This window comes from Haliaeetus albicilla, chromosome 10 (assembly GCF_947461875.1).
Source record: "Haliaeetus albicilla chromosome 10, bHalAlb1.1, whole genome shotgun sequence".
Taxonomy (NCBI): domain Eukaryota; kingdom Metazoa; phylum Chordata; class Aves; order Accipitriformes; family Accipitridae; genus Haliaeetus; species Haliaeetus albicilla.
Window position 1 is genome coordinate 39,153,928 of NC_091492.1, and position 20,154 is coordinate 39,174,081.

The following is a 20,154-nucleotide window of genomic DNA, read 5'->3' on the forward strand; positions in this document are numbered from 1 at the left end:
GGAATCCCCCTCAATAGAAACATTCTAGATTGCTTAACAGGGCTCTGCATAACATCAGTCTAAGGTCTCTCCCAACCTATGACTTTTCTAGAATTGACAATTTAAAAGTATTTTTAACCAGTGTAGTGCCAATTTTGAAATTGTCTCCTATTGCTTTTTGCAATAATCCCAAATTAACTACAGGTCTTCTATAGTCAGTGAAAATACCTTTACTTTTTAAAAAGCAAGAAATGGATATTAACTACTATAACCCAGTAATTCAACTTTCTTTACTCCCCGTCCTGTTCCCCGAAAACTCTACAGCTAAAAAAAAATCCTGCAAACACCAAAAAACCCAACTATAGAATACATGGTTTCTAACTTAGAGTTACAAATTAAGAACAAAGATATTTTAACTATCTCTTCAGCAGACATATCCACAGCTGTCTTCAATCTCCCTGAACTATGTATATTACAATTTGAGCAGAGAAGCATACTGCATAGCAGCTATTTCTCCATCCCTTGCTCTGCACAAGGGGGAGAGGTTCCCACATCCTAACTCAGTTTGGCTCACAAATGAGTCAGGACATGGGGAAAATAAAAACATGTGTCTCTGTCTCTGTTGTATTAGCTAATGAAATAAGTGGGCTGAGAAAGCAAAAGCATTAATACGATCCTGTACTATAATATATTAAACCATTAAAACAAGATTTGAGGTTTAAGTGTACAGACCTTGGCAGGCTTCCTACCATGGCAGAAAGTTACTATTAAAAAGCTTTTAAAAGCTTTTAAAAGACACATACACACACAAAAGAAGAGTATCCGTTAAAAAAAATTAGAAAGGTAAACTAGAAGATAACTGCTATCCACACTCCATTGAATCAGGATTCACTGATTCTCAAATCATTGATTAAAGCTGAGGCTATCAGTACTTTTAGCAGTAGGTGAGAACGTAAAAGTATTTCTGGAATAGACTTAACAGCAGTCCTAACTACTGCCTCTTCAATCCCAGCTTCTGAAAAGGCAGTAAATGGCAAATATAAACCATCAAAACCCTTAAATATTGACTATTAATGTTTCTTTCCATACCAAAGACATGATATTTTTCAGTTTTGGCACAAAAAAGAACTATAAAAGGAGCAGTCATTCTCAAAAATACCAACCCCTAACAGCTTCAGACATTAACATTTGAAGCACTTACAGAGATACAGACAGCTTCATAATTTATTCTAAATTTTGTCGTAATTAAGTCTAACAAGTTGACATTTCTCTTGTATCAGAATCCAATCCAAACAGAAAAAGGAAGCATGTCCTTCCTTAACTCAACAGTTTTTGGCTAAAGCATCACAGCTTAAACCAAGGAGAGAAGTGTTTTGGCAGCCTGACTACTTTGATGAATCAACCAGATAGCACCAGTGAAAGCATGCACACCCTGGAATCATTATTTGAACACAGGCTTACATAAGCACACAGTCTTGCCTTCTTTTTGTGCTTTTTAAAAAATCAATATAATACTTTGAGTAGAATATGATCTAGCTTAGTGTTGATAAAGACGTGTATACAGGAACAGGTTTAAAAAAAAGCAACCTAAACCATCTTTTACCTCTAGCTTTGTTATTCTACACTTATTACTTGAGTACAAATGAAAGCATTGCTTGATTTCAAGGTGCAATTCACCACAGCATTAGGTACACATACATTTATACTCAATCACACTGCTCAATCACTAAACACTGTTATTGTTTACTGCTGCCATGTAGATAGTAAGTTTTAAATCTTTTGTAAGACATGTAGCTTTGATCTGTATAGGAGGTAAAAATTAGGTGGTCTTTCCAGAAAAAAGCAGCATTGCATGAATTAGAGGACAGGTACTGCAAGACTACATTAAGGAGCTCTTCCAGTGTATCTGTAATTAGGAAGCATGGAAAGCTTAAAGGAAGGTTAAAAAAAAATTTAGTCTATTCTTGCTGCTATCTTGTGACAATTGCTTTTTTGGTGTCAGACTTCTGGAAGCAAATTATCTCTGAGAATGCTGACAAAAAATGGAAAAGAAATTGAAATATTGCTGTAGATAAGAATGGGTAAGGATGTGTGTATCCTGTTTATTGGTCCCCTTCTTAACACAAAACATGCATGTTCACATCCTTTTTTGGACTTTTATTAGTTGTGTACTCAAAATGAAAGTAGCTGTGTTCCAGTTAGGGTAAATGCTCCATAACAGCTGGATGGGATTACTTTATGCTTTGAAGATATCTGGAATTTATGACAGTTTTATGACACTGCACATATTTTAGAAGAGTCAGGAGGATTCTCTTTCTCTAGAAAATGCAGCACTTGGCACTGTACTCTGAATCAGTATGTCAGATCCTGAGCAAAGCTAACACATTATCAAATTTCAAGTATTTTTGCCTGTTCATCTGAAAACTAAAGGTGATTTGCTCCTCCTTTATCTAAATGCTTAAAAAACCCCACCCTTATCTTAAGAGAGCAACTCTCCTCTTTCATGGCTTAGGGATCTGTTCAGCCCTGTATATAATTAAACTCAGTAACTTAGTGAGTGCAATACTGTCTAGACTGAACAGGCTCTAGATGAAAGTTAATACAGAACCTGCCTGCTGTTAGTTCTGCAATGACCTTCTGCAGATCACCATTCTCCAGACTTAAGCTTCAAGGAGAAATTCTGCTTGCAAACAACATTCAGACAGCATGTATATTAAAAGCAACAACATAGTAAGATTTCTCTTCTTTTCATTGGCTATTTTAACCTTATTTTTGTTATTGAGGTACTCTTTAAAAATATCAGATTTGGAACACAGTTAGATATTATTTAACAGCTACATTTCAAGAAATCTATTCATTTATTCCGTTCCAAATTTGCTTGAATAAATCAAGAAAACTGCACAAGGAAGGAATTTATTATAGGTTTTTTTAACAGGGTTAGGTATTAGCTTGTTTATCATAATGCATTCACAAAAGAGAGTCTTAAGATACCTTTAAAAATTCTGCTGTATGGAACTATATATTTGTCAGAGGTGGAAAGAGCAGTTTGGTGTAAATGTCTGTGAATGTGTGTGAAGGGCTTTAAATAAAATCCTTCCACTATAATCGTTGAAATAGAGCTTCACCACACTATCATCTTTGAATTATTTGGCATTCACAAAATTTGAAGCTTCTAAAACAGTGATACTTAAGACTTCTAATCATAAGCTTGAAAGTCATTTCTTAGAGGGGATAGGAGAGCAGAAGTTAATTCTTCCATTTTACTTGAGCAGACAAAAAAAAAATACTACTTGTACCAAGCAATTAAGTAGTATTGTATTCTCGACAAGTATCTTGTGAATAAAGGAAACCTCTCTGTGAAAGAGTACAGACCTTGGTGTGTTTTGGTGGGGTTTTTTTTGTTTTTGTTTTTTCTTCTTTAGTATTTTCAACACATGGAAAGAAAAGCAGCTCAAGAGCTACAGCTGGCCTACAAAGAGAATAATGTTTAATCGTATGCTGCTGCTCATTAATAAGGGTAAGCCAACTACATCATACCTTGTTTTTAACATTTTAAGCCACCTATAACTCTGTACACTTTAAACAAAATTTTTGAAATTAAGATTTGTATCTGACTTTGTGTGATTACTTTATTAGTCCATGTGTAAACCAGAAATTCAACTATTCTCCAACATCCAGTGCAAAATCTAATCGCAGAAATGAAAGGTAAAACAATGCCAGGAGCAAACATGGCTCTGTTAGAAATGGGGCTTTAACTCAATGTGCATGGTTTCATCTTCTCTATGAAACACCAAGAGCTGAAATAATTTTCTATAAATATTTTACATACATGTATGCATAAAAAACTACAGCTGTGAGACATCACCTCCAGGTGAGAGGGAGAAAACTAGACCAAAAAAAGTGATTGTTGTTGGCAACTGATGAAGAAGTAAACACATCTTTCCATGTTGGCAAAGACATACTTGAAAAATACTAGCTTACGGGGCTGAGTGTTACTTAAATATTCATAGTTTACTTAGATTTGCATTAGAAACAAATTGATATAATATGAATAGGACAAAATTAACAAAATAATTATTCTGAAACAAAAGACTTCTAAGACTTCCTTTTTCCTTGTTTCCAAATCATGGTTAAACTCTTCCAGGTCATTTTAGAACTTGTTACAGACTCAATTTGCAAGTATTTTTCCTTTAACCTGTTATATCTGTAACTAAATAAGTAATAGCTAACTTTGATTTAAATTGGTAATAGAATAGAAATTGGTGACTAGACAGAAAGTGGACCTACTGCTATTACTACGGAGGAAAAGGCTGGGATATTTAGGACTCTTCTGTGTGGCTCAAGCAGCAGCTCAGAGACAGAAGACGGCTGGTCAGTCAGCATGCAGGTAGCTCTAAAAAGCATGTGCTGGCTCTTGCCCAGATGCTAAGCCAAACAAAAGCAAACAGTGGTATAGAAGAAAAGTAGAAGTTCTAATTATGGGAAATGCTGGGAATAAAAGGGAACTGTGGTAGAGTATAAGACATTAGGAGGAGCTGAAGGTAAGAAAAGGTACCCTGTCAGTATTTGGGTGATGGGGAAGGAGGAAGAGAGCTACACTACCTTAAGGGGGATTTAATGAGGAAGGAAGATGTTCACTATTCTGATGCTTGTTTACTGCTTGTCAGTTTTGAATCCACGTAGTTTTAAAATAAAATTAAAACTAAGCAAAGCTTCAATTAAAAAAAAAAATCAATCTTTATCTGGTATTGATAACGTTGTTGAGATGCCAGAAAGCTGGATAAGTACTACTCACAATGAATACAATGCTAGATCTGTTTAAAACAATAGAACACCACTAGCATGGTGTTTAACCAGAATTTAATATCAGGGGATGCTGAAAATAATCAAATTCTGTGCAACAAAAAAATGAATAATGAGTGTGCCTAAAGCAAAAGACATTCTTCTCCAAAACCTAACTTAATATAACCTCCTGATACAATCTTACTCTTTCAAAAGAAGGCACGCATTGGTTCTACAGATGCTATATGCTATGGTTTCTCAGTAGCAACACAAGCAGAGAACCATATTACAGTTGTTGAAGCAAGCACATTAAGTCTCAAAATCTATTCTTCTACTAGTGTTTATAAACTCAAGTAATTATAAGCAGCAATCTATATAAACAAAAGCATGCTCTTGCATGTGCACACAACTATAGAATGAAAAGTTTGGAATACTTTCTATTACTTTTCCTTAACCAGATAAGGAAGCTGTCAAATTCATCTTTCATTTCAAGACAATATGGGAAAATATTTTTGCATTCAGTTTTAGAGGATTTATAAAGAAATATAACATCCTGCCTTTTTTAAAATGTGGGGAAGGAGAAAGGCTCTTTCCACAAAGAAGCTTATCCTCAGAAATAGCACAGTTTAGTACTAGACGTGCCAAAGGAAGAGGGGGGAAGGGCTTATATCACAAGCCTGTCCATTGTACTGAAAGACGACTTTTCCTATGGATGGGCAATCATCCTGTTATGCGGTTCTCAACTTCCTCCTGCATTGTGAGTCTCAAGTCATTGAAAGAGTAAACGTTCTTAAACTGAGGATTGTGTTGGGAACTCCAAACACTTTCAATGCAAGTTAACCAAACAAATACATCATGGTCAGACTATTAACATCCTGGTTTAGTTTGCTGAAGCCACTATTCTTTTGAAAAAATAATGTAATCAGGAGAACTCTGGATAGTTATCTTGTTAGTTCTTTTGGCTTCTGATAACATTTGGACTAACTGAAAAAAAAGTCTGGAACCACAGCAGAAAGCCAAGCTCAAAATGCAAGACAATGCAACCTTCACAAAACAAACTGTCCCTAAATAGAGACTAAATGGGAGCACGCTGAAAAGATCCAAAAAACCCTATACTAATTACCTATCAAAACAATATCTCTGAAATCTGAGAAATGGTACTCTAACTGCATTTGGGAAAAATTAATTTAAACCTTAAAGTTGCTAAAGTTTCAGTTACAGTTTCAAAAGTGCAATTTGTAAAAGGCTGTCTTAAAGTGCCTCAATAGGAGGTCAGCTGCCCCCTTAAGAAAGAAGCTATCACTGACATGGAGCAAAGTGACTAAAGAGCTATTAATGTTACTTAGGTTAGGACTCGTAGCATGTGTTCCAAGAGAGTACAGTACATACCAGTGCCATTGCAATCTATGCAGTCAACTGTGGAGCAGCCTGGTTTATGCCATTGGCAGATTCTAATGTGTTGCAGCTATGTTAAACAGCTCTACAGTTACCTGATATCCTTCTGTTTTTTTCTGGCACCACTTCAGCAAGGCATTTCTTTTGGATCCTCCATATTCTCTTGCTAGGGCAGACAAGGGATCTTTCCTCTCTTCCCTAAGAATAAAGCAGAAGTGCAACTTAGAGCTTGTAACATATCTTTTACAACAGAAATACATAGTGTAAAAGCTTAAAAAAAAAAAAAAGATAAATTATTGTCACAGTGAAAGCAGTAGGGTAAAGCACTACTGACTGAAAAACAGAATACACAGAAATACCTGCAGAGGCCTAAGAGTTATTTTGGAGTAATTCTTTCATTAGCAAATCATCCTTCTTCTTCCTTTAAACTTATTTTCCTACGTCTTTCAACCTCAATGATACTTTTTCTAAGAGTTCAGAAAATTAAACTCACAACATGGTAAGTTCCAGCTCGAATCATTAAACTAACTCAAGTGACTTTATTTTGTATTTAGAAAGAGAATAAACTGATGCTATCTCTTTTGCATCTCATGGCTGATTACAAATGTCACCTTGAAACAACAAGTTTGCATATTAGCAGCACGGTGTTACTAACAGAACATTTGCCTGAGATCTGGAGTTCTCAAAAAAGAGGAGGGAGATCTAACTAGGCTAATCTGCCGTTTGATAAACTGGCACAATAACAGCTATCAATTAATTTCACTTCCAGTCTGTCAAGCTATCTTAAGTAATTTTTTAATTAAGGAGAGATTGGGGAAGAAAAGAATGATCATATCCAAGTTGGCCATTTTTTCACATGAGTTTTACATTACAAGCATCTCTTTACCAGGCTTCAGAAACGACTGCTTAGCTTAGGAAATATATATTATAGAGGTTAATGCTTTTGTAGTGGGCTAGTTACATGAATCAGTATTTCTATAGATACTCCAGTGAACAGTCTTTGACAAAATGACTAGGTATTACACCGTTATGGAGCTTAGCTACTGGATATAAAGTGTGCCAGCAGTTGTTCTTATTTTTAATAATTTCCATTTGGAAAATTAAAATAAGATAGCTATCAGTGAATCCATACTGCAAAGACTTCCTCATCTGCCATTTTTTAAAGAGTTCTACGCAGATGTAAGCAAGATTCTCACAACATCCACAAAGATGATACCCTAAGTTACGCCTTTTGGATATTTCCAAAAATATATACAGATTGTATACATTCACTCTCAAATCTTCAATTAATTGTTCTTTATAACCCATTTGGTGACTGGAAAGAGGGGTGGAATGTGGAAACACATAGTATTCTCAGTGGATTCTCTGCTGCAGATTTACAGGTAGCAATTCTCCAGGTCCTGCTAGGGGAAAAGAAAGCATCCAGGGATTGCAGATTTCTTCATGCATGTGTGCTACCAGTGGAACACCAGAGACTGTTGAGTGACAGCATCTGTCACTCAATGCATAAAAGAAGAGAACATATGCCAACATAAACCCAAATCTTCTAAGGCACTAATCTTAACTATATATTTTGCAATTTGCAATAGAGGTAACATTTGAAGCATCCATGAAAATACATGCATAGCAGAACAATAAACAGAAAACAGTAAGTATCTTTCAGCATGAAAGATAACAGTATGAGCCTTCAAACCTAACTGCTAATCTCAGAGAGATTTAACATGACAAGGAAGTTGCTAATTGTGTATTTTAAATATGAAAGAAATTATCTGGATAGGTTACTGCATCTAAACTTCATAGGCACCATACAGTCAGAATGATGCTTCAAGAAATTCTGTACTTCAGTTCTTAAATCAGCACATATTTCAACAACCGAAACTGGTGTATTTTTTTCATTGGTAACTGAAACAAATAACAAGATTGCATATTCAATCTACAACGAAAGATTATGCAACACTATGAGAACTTTAAAACAGAGATTTGGGACAACATACGAGAACTCAGATTAAAAGCTCCCTCTCTTTATGCTAAACCTACTGTTTAGCCATGTGGGAGCTGTACAGCCTGTTCTCAAATTCCAGTAAGAGCACATGGTTTATATCAGGTTCTTACAGTTATGAAAACACTGCTGAAGAAAATAAATTAGCATAAGTTGTATGGAGACAATGAGAAATGGTTTGACATATAAATCTTACAAGTTAGTATATTAGGTCAACTGTATTCCAAACCAAAGAGCCAACAAAGCTTCAACTATAACAGGGAACAGTAAACTGCCAAGTATTTGTTTTAGTGAACTATAGCAATAACTGTTTATTTTACAACAACTTTCAGAAAAAGGTAGGGGGAAAAAAGAGAAACCTGATCACATATCAAATTGAAGTCCAGCAGTGACACACTGAGGACAGTTCCAAAGAGTGTGCTCATCACCACACACCCACTGCTGCAGATTCCACTTTTAAGTCTTCTTGTAGTGCTTAGCATTGCAGTCAATGGTCAGATGGCATAGTAATGATATCATAATTGTAACTGTACAATTTTACCACGAAATGCCATGCTATTTGCTACAGTCTACAGGCTGCCATCAATGCAATTTTATACATTACCAGTTCAAAGTTCATATACAGGTGTTTCAGTCTTTTTTTTTTTTTTTTCCTGGATGTACTTGATCTAAATTTAGATGCTAACACACACAATATTAATTGCTGCTGGTAAAGCACCCACAGATCCAAACTCAATTTAATTTCTGCACAGTGAAAGGAGAGCACCACTGAGGCATGCCTCAGCTGATTTCAGGGAAATCATTTTCAATAGCACCCACATCTGTAAGTAACTTCACAATTTTATAATGTAATTATTACATATTGCAAATGTCTCAAAACATTAAGGGTTTAATATTTCTGCTGTAAAAAAGCTTTGTCAGGAAGCTCTGTATTAAATGGTCTTGAGAAAGTCATTTAACCTTTGTCTGCCAGTTTCTCAATCGATGAAGCAGGGCTAAGTACATACTTCATATGCATAACATGAGGCTTAAATACTTTGAAGTCCTTTGATAACACTACAGATAGAAAAAGTTTTAAATTTATCACAGACTTATCTTTTTATCTTACTAATGAAAGGGCATTGCCTGGCCATTTGTAACTTAGCCTTGCATTATGATTTCATCTGTGGGACAAATAACCCAGGCCCATTCATTCACGGCTATTTAGAAGACTTGGCAGTGTCTGGAATTAAGACCTAGTCATGCTGCTCTTTGTCTTCAGCTGCAATTAAAAAAGTTAAGGTTTATCATGTGGTCTCCCTGGGTCCAAGCCACTCTGAAATATTTGTTCAACATGCCGTAAGCTCATTCCTTGAATTTGGTTTCATGGTATTTTTAACTGATATGGGGCTATTATTTAGCAACATGACTTAGCTGGGTTTTCTAGTGGAGCACAAAGTTTTGGTACTCATAAGCTCTAAAAAGCCTAACTTCTGATCTAACTTTTAAAACATATACTGAGCTGCAGAAAACACTTTCTGAAGCTCTCAAAGATTATTGAAGATCATTATTGTATGGGTGGCAGCAGAGTCTGCAGTCTTAGTGCCAATATTGTATGCTAGATATATGCAAAGAGCTATGAAATTAACACATTTCAGTGCACCACAAAAAAGGGTTTTTACCTTATTCGACTTCTGGTAGTAGGGGTGACTGATGCCGTAGGAGAAGATGAGAGTGACAGCTGTGGTGAGGTGGTACCCATTGCCATCAGAGATGCTGGAGATGCTCCATCAGGTGCACTGATATCCCGCTTGATTTCTTCACTACTTCTTCGAGAGACTAAGTGGGAAAACGCCCATACATTTATCATTTGCAAACATAAAAACTTTCGAACTTATTCTTGCTCTCTGACAAACATTAGTTCAGAAACCACGCATAGAAACGTACACCCAATACTAGGCTTCAACATTTTTCTTGGTATTTTCCACTTAGGAAATGTCAAGGATTTAGACTATACTACCAACATTTACGATCAAGCTTGTATCCTGAAGCAAAGAAAACTTGATGAATGTATCTTAATAGAATACTGCTACTTCCATTTGAAGGATTTCATGAACAAGAAGGAATTTTAACACTAAATTTTAACACTAAATTTTCTCTAGTCCATGTAGTTATGTTGCTAAGCTTCAAGCAGTTACAAAAAAAGAAAACCAAACCCAAAACGGTTTAGAGATGACAGCTGCTTTATTTCCACTTAATTTCAATCAAGAATTGGCATGTATGCGATGCTCTGGACGTTAATTATCATCAACAAGCATATTAAAGATTGACCTGAGACCATTCAGCCACATTCTACAGAGCTTGCTTCATTTTATCAAAGGACAAAAAAATTTTCTCATGAATGAAAGCACAAGCATTATACTCTGTAAAACCAAATTTGGAATGGTTATGTTTTCTCTACATGGAAGAGTTTCCAGTTAAAAGTATGAGGTTTGTCTTATATACCTAAATAGTCACCATTGTTTATGTTTGTGCAAATCAAAGATACAAGTCTCCACATATATCAGAGACTTATTTTCTAATGACTTGGGGCAAGTACATTAATTTATAAATGCCAGACACAAGAAATTGGGAAAAACCACTTTTGGGTGGATTTTTTTTTTTTTTTTTTTTAGGACAAATCAAAATGATCTAAACCACATTTTCTTCTTGAAACCATTTACTCAAATATAGGTGGTTTTTAAAAAGTATTTCTTTCAAATTAGTTCTCCCTAGTTTATAGAAAGTATAATTTTCACAGTATCACACTATTTGTGCTATAAATCTTGAAGATTTGTTGTTAGAAGCCGCTGCTGATACTGAAATGTCAGCTTGATAGTAAACTAACACTCTACATAAATTTCTATTTAGCAAGTCTATTTTTTAAAAATTCAAAGTTAACATCAAATGTGCAGCAACCACTATAAGTAATAGTGAAGAATATTTGTAGGTTATGCCAGCAAAGTAGATCTGTAAGTACAGCATTGAAATGAGAGTTCCTCACTTTACTAATCATCCAAAAAACATGATATTACCAGAAATAGATTTGGCACTTTCCATAGCGGGTACTCTTGGCAAAGATGCTGGCCTGCTGGTAGAAGACGTTCTCAACAAATGTTCTGGACCAAGAAAAAGAAGAGAGAACATCATTAATAAAGATTCCAGTTAAATGTAAGACATTTAGGTATGAGTCATGAATACTGTCTACCAGTGCCTGAGTTTGGCTGTTTTAGTGAGAGCAACTGATTTTATCTGTATAAAAGAGGAGGCCTAAATTTGTTCATACCGATGAAGTTCACTATGAATACATCATGACCTTAATCCTTTTTCCTTAAGGCCTCTTACTAATCCACCTGCCCTGGTCTATAAAAAAATTAATTGCTAAACCAAAAGGCTAAGCAAGGAATCCCCATTTAGCACATGGCCAAAAATATTGAATACGCCATTCACAATGTGGATTGGTAAAGCAGATTGCTTTGTCCCTCATGTGATTATTTTTTTCCCTTGGTTTGTTGGGTTGGGTTTTTTTATTTTTTAAATTAAAACATGCTTTGGGGTTTTTTTCCTCCTCCATGCAGTGGAGTCCAAAAGGTGCCTTTACATATTGTACGGAAAGATTAGTTCTGCCTGCTGCCAACAAGTAAAATCAAACTACAAGAAAATTCATTTTCTGTAGCATCAAATCAAAATTATTTCCTATTATTGAAGAAATAGTCCTTGAAATAAAACCTTTAGACTGTAAACAAAAAGTTTACATACTCCTATGTAGCAACACTTAGAAGGCAGTAATTTGAATTCCAAAAAACCATGAAAATGAAGAATGAGGATTAAAAAAAGTGAAACCCCATTTATTAGTTGAAAATGTGACATAAAAAACATACGTTGCTACAGAGATACTTCAAAAATATATACGGTTGTAAACAGGAATTCTGTCTGGCACACTCTCTATTGGCATGCGGTCCTGCTCCTGCATTAATGGACTATAATGAAAACATAAAAACTATGTAAAGCATACCACTCATTTTGTGTTTAAGCTTATGTCCACCCATGAACTCTTTAACAATTAAAGAATCCAAAACTATCTTCTTGGAAAGGCATTTCGATATTCCTAAAAATATCAAAGTTTCTAAAATTAAAACTCCAGCTGTATTGTACAAATAACCTCAATATGCATTCAACAAAAGCAAGAAGGAAATCTGGCACACACAGACTATTATGAAGTGCTACGAAAAAAAACCCCAACCCTTTAGAAAGCATCAGACCTCGGGAATACCAAACTGAGAGGAAATATTCAGCCTGGAGTCATATGGGGATTATCTTGAGAAACATCTACACAAAAAAACCCCTAAAGCAGGCATAAATCAGAGAGCTACACCCAACACATGATAGCCATTCATTCTCACAGGAAGAGCACATTGTGAACAGTGTTTTGAGAGACAAAACAAAGTTCACAGAACAGGGAAATATTGGGAAACAGATAAATCAACACAATTTAATTCCATTCAATTTTTCATCTGGCTCGTGAAGATTCAATACTTAATAAGTTTATATTTTGTTATTCACACGCAATGCAATGCAAACCATCATCCTTGTTTCATTTTGGGGGGAAAAAGCCCCCGCAACCACACAATAAATAATGTAACCCCGGAGTTATGTATTTTTAATACCTGGAAGCCAGCTGCAAGACATGTCTCTGAAATCATCTTATCTTGATTTTGCAAGTGATCTCAGTTTATGCACACATTAAAAACTGTCAGAATAATGCCGAGTTATCAGCATGCAATCATGGTTTTGTTGAAAATTCAAAAAAGCATCTTTATGATACGTCACATGTGTGATGAAACACAAGTAATAAAAACGTGAACGCGATATTTTCTATGATTCTATGAAAATATTTTGATAATAAAAAGTTCATAATATAATAATGCTTTGGATGCTAAACAATATAAAATAAAATTTAAAAGTATTAATAGCGTTGCTAAAACCAACGTTTGAATGAACTTGAATCAATACCTTGAACAGGGATTTCAGCATAGCTTGGTCTTTTGTCTGTCAGTGTAGCAAGGGGTTTTGAAGCTGAGATTGGTCCACTTATAGAATGCCTCTGAAATGGAAAAATACTTGTGTCAAACACAATTTGAAGGTAAAAAAACAAATAACAAATTGCAGAATCAGTTTTAGAAACTCAGATATGACATTATTACTGATTTTAAAAAGCTAAAAAAAAAAAAGGAACCTTTACAAATACTTAGTGAAAAAGGGTGTGTCCTCTTCGCCAGTTGCTTTTGCCAATCTGAATATATATACATACACTATGCATTGATATTATAACATTTACTACTTTAAACTGAAACCTGTTTCTCAAACCAATGTTGCAAATTAAGGTTGTGAATTCTGGTGCAGTTTTTCTATTAATTTTCACCTTCGTTTATATTTTGTTCGTATAAAACTCTTCTGGTTAAACTTGATGTGTTTGTTTAAACTAATACAATTACCTATAAGAAGCCAAGATTTTAGTGCTTGATTTGCGTTATTAACATATGTCTTTACAGCTTTGTGCCTTTTCCTGGAAAAGTAAGATAATGGTGTATTGGGTGTAGTGACACAAACTACCATTTGCTAAGAAAAAACCTACTGAAAAAAACTATTTTTTTATTCAGAATGTCAACAGCTTTGGTTACCACCTACTTAACTGAGATGCTCTGTGAACAAATTGAGAGAGACGTTTTGTTAAGCATTTGCCAAATATGTAATAAAATACAAATATAAGTCTTGCACGCAATTTAGTAACCACTGGATAGCACCGAAATAAGCATTTTAGAATCACACAAATGAAACGTACAATGCAATAATTATCCTTACAGTTACTGAAACTCATGTTCAGTTGCTGAAGACCCAGGGGAGACCACCCACAATTATTTTTTTTAAATTAATCATTTCAAAGACCCTATTGCAAATTGTAGTACATTCTTTATTCACCCTGCCCTTTCCATTAGATTCCAATATTCCAATCACAATCAGTCCAGTAATGTGTTTATCCTGAAAACTTTTTCAGCTCTCCATCTGGCCCAAGATTAGATGAGAAGGTTAAATAAGCCTTATGTTCATAAGATAATAAAGGTCAGATGTTCCTCACACCAAATCACGCAGGCAAGACAGACAAATCCAAAATTGTGATTAAAAAATGTTAACAGTATATATTTTGCAGCATCCTGTAGCACAGAGTGGATTACAGGGCTACTTATTCATCATTTAGAGTCAAACTAGAGTTATGCTTTTTGTGCTAGAAATCAAATGGAGAAAAGAACTGCCAACATATAGCATGAAGAATTTCATCACTTTATATATCAGAAGTCCTGCACGTACACTACAAAGATTATTCCTTTAAATGTGCAGATGAAAGTGACTGCAATTATGAGCCATGCAAGAAATACCTACAACAGCTTCCCATAAGAGCTGGTATTTCAAATTTGCATTATCTTTAAAGTTCACTTCACCCACTTAGGAATTTTTTTTTTTTTTTTTAAGTAAAGGACAAGGACTGTATCAAAGTGAGAGCCATTTCGTTCCGCCGCCCCCAATCCTCCTCCAAGGAAACAGCTACAATAAATAGTTAAGATAATGAAGTTAAAAGAAAAAGATTTCATTTTGGTTAGCTTTGGGATTGTCATTACAAAGACAGGGTAGTACAGAACTTCAGCCAGGAAACAGAGGTATGTACAGAGCGGGCACAGTGCTGGATAACCATACACCTTTATCACTTTCTCAGCTTCTGGATACCACTTAAAAGCAAACATCCTTTATGGATATTGTCAGAAAGTGGTCGTATTACTCAACTGATAACTTGCTGTGTACTGGTCTTGTCTCCGTGTTATAAAACGAACTGTTTGTCTTTTTGCTCTTGTTGATGCTGCAGACAGGGCTTACTTGCACTGTTGCTAGTTCCTTATTACATACCTTACTACTACAACTACCAGTAGTAATGAAGGGACTAGTACACTGCAAATTAGAGGAAAATGAACCAAGTGATGTTTATCTAGTTCCACTTGGCATCATCTATATAGTAGTAGTAGTGCACAAGTCTTGGAGAATATTTTTTCCTGAAACATTTTACAGGTGTTAGAGACTTACCTGCGTCACTGAGCTTTTGCTGAATTTTCAGATCAGCCGCTCCTCATTTCACTTACAAAACAAAACGCATTTGATGTGCAAACACATATGGATCCTACCAATCCTTTTACAAGTATCTTTTTTGCTTCAACTAGAAATACATTCTAACACTTATCCCTTTAGCACTTAACTGCTAAACAGCATTTGTCCTCTACAATAGTGTTCAAACTCCTCAAAACACTAAATGAAAGGATGAAAAGCTCAGAGGAATCACGTGCTTTTGAGGCTATTCGTGGAGGCTACTAATGGGACAGTAATTACTAAAGATGTTTTGCAATCTGTGACCTCTTCTTATTCATCTGACATTGAGGTCTAGCAGAAAAAAAACACTAGAAACTTTAAGGACTAGTTTTGATGTGATGTATGAAGAAAATTGTTCCCAGAGTTAAATAACATGTTTCTACATAGTAGTCTTTGTATAATGTATTTACAGTAACAGATAAAGATGCTAAGATCGTCAACAATTACTTTCTCACAGCCATTCTTAGTTTGAAGATAAAGTTTCCGCTAGCTACCTAGGACTCTCTTCAGATTTTTTTTCTTCTTTTTTTGGTAAGATGAGCAACAACTCCAGAAGAGGAACCAGCACACAGGTGAGACAAAAAAAGTAAAGAAGAATAATTCGGACACTTTAAATTTGAGACAGAACTATGGCAGGATGAACTAATCCCTTGAACTCCAAATATTTTGCTTCTGACTCTTCATCCTTGTGTCTGTTGTTGGCTATCAAAGGAAAGATGACTTTCAACCACTATCCAGGTATCTATTCCCGATCACTTTGCACTTCAGTACACACTTCAGTAAGTACTTCATGCCAATGCACCTACACATGGTAATTTCAGAACAAACACAGTTCTTCACACATTAAGTAGTTAAGATATGGAAGTCTTTGACACTGAATTGCTCAGAGCCTGAAAGTTTATAAGCTCAAAGCAAAGCAGGACACTCAGTGGTGACCAGTAAATCTGAAACCACATCTACTTCAGAAAGTCCTCCAGCTATGAAACAGAAAAAAAGTACTTGGGGAAAGCAGCAGATATGTTGTCCTTATATTCCTCCGTAGGCATCTGCTTTGGTCCCTCTCAGTGGCATACCAAACCAGCTAAGCTTTGGGTTAACCCAGCAGGGCTGTTTTTACATTCTGAAGAGCATTCTCTTCATACCTCTCTTCCTAAATTGTTCTGCAGTATTGCTAAGCGCTACAGTAAATAACAGCTATGTTCCACTGTGGTCTTGGACCTGAAGCCAGAAAGGGGTTTGTTTGTTTTCAGTTGCAAAAATATATCCAAGAATCTATCTCCTTATACATACACATATTAACGTAAAGAAAACAAACAAAGCAAAAACAAATTCTCCAAGACTGAGGAAATTCATGACATAGTTGTCCTGGTTTTGGCTGGGATAGAGTTAATTTTATTTCTAGTACCTGGTGTAATGTTATGTTTTGGATTTAGTAGGAGAATAATGCTGATAACACACTGATGTTTTCAGTTGTTGCTAAGCAGTTTTTATACTAAGTCAAGGATTTTTCAGCTTCTCGTGCCCAGCCAGCAAGAAGGCTGGAGGGGCACAAGAAGTTGGGAGGGGACACAGCCAGGACAGCCGACCCCAGCTGGCCAAACGGGTATTCCATACCGTGTGACGTCATGCCCAGTACATAAACTGGGGGGAGTTGGCTGGGGGCAGGGAGGATCGCTGCTTGGGAACTAACTGGACATCGGTAGGCGAGTGGTGAGCAATTGCATTGTGCACCACTTGTTTTGTATATTCCAGTTCTTTTATTATTGTCATTTTATTACTGTTGTTATTATCATTATTATTTTCTTCCTTTCTGTTCTATTAAACTGTTCTTATCTCAACCCGAGAGTTTTACTTCCCCCCCCAATTCTTTCCCCCATCCCACTGGGGGCGGGGGGGAGTGAGTGGCTGCGTGGTGCTTAGTTGCTGGCTGAGGTTAAACCACAACAGTCCAACACAAAAATGAAGTGATACGCATAATTCAGAGAGGGCATTTGTTGACGCATCTGTACTTGGAAAAATCTTTTTTGCAACCAATCCATCTTATCATAACGTCAAAATCATGCCAGTTTCCCAGTAGGTGCCCACATAAATATTTCCCCTGTGATAACATTTAAAAGCAACCAAGATTAATGAAAATAAGCACTGCAACACCCATACAGATATCAACCCTTCCACCTTTACTCAAGATCTTAAACCATGGATAACTTTTACAACGTCATGGATAACTTTTATAAGGTCAGAGCCAACAGGTCAACTCACATAGTGACTACTTATTAGAATCTTGCTTTTCAATTGCAAGAGAGCAAAAACCACAGACAAAAAATGTAAAAAAAAAATGCATAGAACACAATAGTAGGAAACAAGGTAGCAATATGAAAACAAAGAAAAGATGATGCAAATTGGTTTTGAACCCAACCCCCTTCTCTCTTGAGCAGAAAATATTCTTTAAATGCAATTTACATAATTGAGGTCACAAAACCCAGTTGCCTTCTGGATAATTACAAATACTTCCAAGAAAACCACCTATCTTCAAAAAGACAATAGAAGCTGTTTACATTTACACGCCCTCCCCTTTGTTTTTCAGGCAATGTTTCCCAATAATGAGTATCCAGCTGTTAATGACTTGGTTCTATACCAGAAGTTGAATTCAAATTCAAGTAATTCTGGCAGATCGAGAACATCAAACAAGAGCTGTAAACCTGAGCAGGTTTGCAGTATTCTAAGAGATTACTTTGGTTCGCGGTTAATTTACAGGTAAATAAAGTGAAATAAGCCTTAGGCTTCATCAAAAAGTCTTCTGTCTGCCAAAGCTCTGGTCTAGCCCTTTAGAACATGAGATTAAGTCTGCCTCTTCCTAAGAGAGCACAGAAATAAACAGAAATATAAAGACAGATCAATAGGAACAAAGCATCTGTCAGAGAACTTGTCACATTTAACCACTTTAGAAAACTGCTGTCAAGAGTGACTGAGTCACAGGAAGTAGCAGAAGCTCTCACAAAAACCATTTAATTCTTTCTCTTTGCTTTGAGGCTATCTATTTTTTTCATGAAACTCACTCTTAAATGAATAAAAACTGCACTAGTCTGAGCACAGGAGAACAGTCAGTCTGTTCCAGGTATTGTTCCTTGAGCACTAAAAGCCAATATGGATATAGATTCTTCAGTTCACACAGAGAGGTTTATTACCAAAACATTATGCTGACCTATAGTAAAAATGAAGCTTTGGTACTCCTGGTTAGCAACAGGAGAATTACTGATATTAAAGGAGTAAAACACGTAGTACATTCTTTGATTGTACTTTGTGAATCTGGTCCCAACCTCTTTGTCCTTAAACTTGTTTGCTTTTGCCAAAATCTCACTTCGCACAGCTAGTGAGATAATAAAGCCAGCAATGGTCCATAAAGCTGAGCATTAGAGTACTGATGATGCAATCTTAGTGTACCTACGCTCCTGCAGCAGCTGAACAAATGGACAAAGCTTCAGAGGGGACAGGACAAAACACACAGTACAATCACCAACTGGCCAAACTCTCAGTCAGTACAAAATGAACAAAGATAATAATTTCACAATTATTTCATTACTCTCTGGTCAGGTCTGATATTGAAAGCCCATGCAACATGGGATATATTTATACTGATGATTGCTGACAGATCTCAGTCCATTGCCTGAAGGGGATTACTGCTGTTTCCGTGCCAGGCACAGGACTAAGAACTGATGAACAGCAACTCTAAAACTAAGGAATGCAGATAAAGTTTTCCTCCCATGCTTCTCAGTAGCACAGGAATAGTAATGGTTGGGAATATTTAACAAGAACTTCCAAATTATGCCAAATCTTGTATTTACAACATGGTTCTCAGTGAAAGACTCTTTTGTTAGACTGAACATTTTAGTAATTACTTACTTGAGGCAACGTTTTATCATTATTTCCCCACAAAGTCAGCCATATCTGTGTATTACCACTTCTAGTTTCACATGCTCTTCTTTACAAAGAAGGATTAAGTGCAGTCATAAAACACCTACCTGCATAGGGGATACAGCAGCAGCTGGGGGAGTTTTCATGGGACTTGGACTCAGGGGAGTGCGAGGAATTGTGGCAGCAGCAGGGCTTGGAACTAGGAGAAACACAGAAAGGAAGCTATCGTGAGGCATTGCACTGTTTTGCAGTGAAACAGGAGACTGGCTGTTATAGCAAACTCTTGCCTTGTACTTTACATTACTGGTTTTACCAGATCACGTCTTTCAGAATTTCAATTAGTAACTGACTGCAAAATCATTTAAAAGTGTGCCTACACATTTACTCCTCTGTAATTACATTCATTTTCTGTCTTGAATATATCATCTATGGTAAAAACCTAAGTTTACTGGGGGTGGACAAGGCTAAGGTGCAGGGTACTATTACCCTGGCAAATGTAAATGACGGCATTAGCAGTTCTCTGATCTCCAGATAATTAAAGAGATGGTAGCAGGCACCTGGGTCTGCCAGTAAGACAAGAAAGATAACCTATATCATCTGCTTCTCCTTTCTAGTTTCCAGTCAAAAGTCCACAGGTACTAGATATTATATTCCTGAAATTTTGGGATTAAACAAATAGCATGTTTAGAAAGGTAAAAAACCAGACAAGTACTGAATTGGTGAATCAGTCATCTGATTATTTAACAGCATGATTAGACATGAATGCTGAGGAAGAAGGCAGATATTAGCTTGAAATAAAAGATTAAAAAGAAGGGAGAGGGGATTTATCATTTCACCAAACTAACTCTGGCAAGAAAGCACCTTCATCCAGTAACAGA

The 20,154-nt window shown here is 36.0% G+C and overlaps 1 protein-coding gene across 3 annotated transcripts in view; it reads right to left on the bottom strand.

Moving 5' to 3' along the window:
• The window catches only part of SPECC1L (sperm antigen with calponin homology and coiled-coil domains 1 like), a 73,841-nt gene that overhangs the window by 15,860 nt on the left and 37,827 nt on the right, over positions 1-20,154 (bottom strand). For all 3 annotated transcript variants that reach the window (XM_069795153.1, XM_069795151.1, XM_069795150.1), the window contains exons 9-13: positions 19,384-19,475; positions 13,187-13,277; positions 11,209-11,292; positions 9,817-9,973; positions 6,252-6,354 (exon numbers count right to left, since the gene is read on the bottom strand). In XM_069795153.1, the coding sequence (XP_069651254.1) occupies positions 6,252-6,354; positions 9,817-9,973; positions 11,209-11,292; positions 13,187-13,277; positions 19,384-19,475 (527 nt within the window). The remainder of the gene's footprint in view (positions 1-6,251; positions 6,355-9,816; positions 9,974-11,208; positions 11,293-13,186; positions 13,278-19,383; positions 19,476-20,154) is intronic.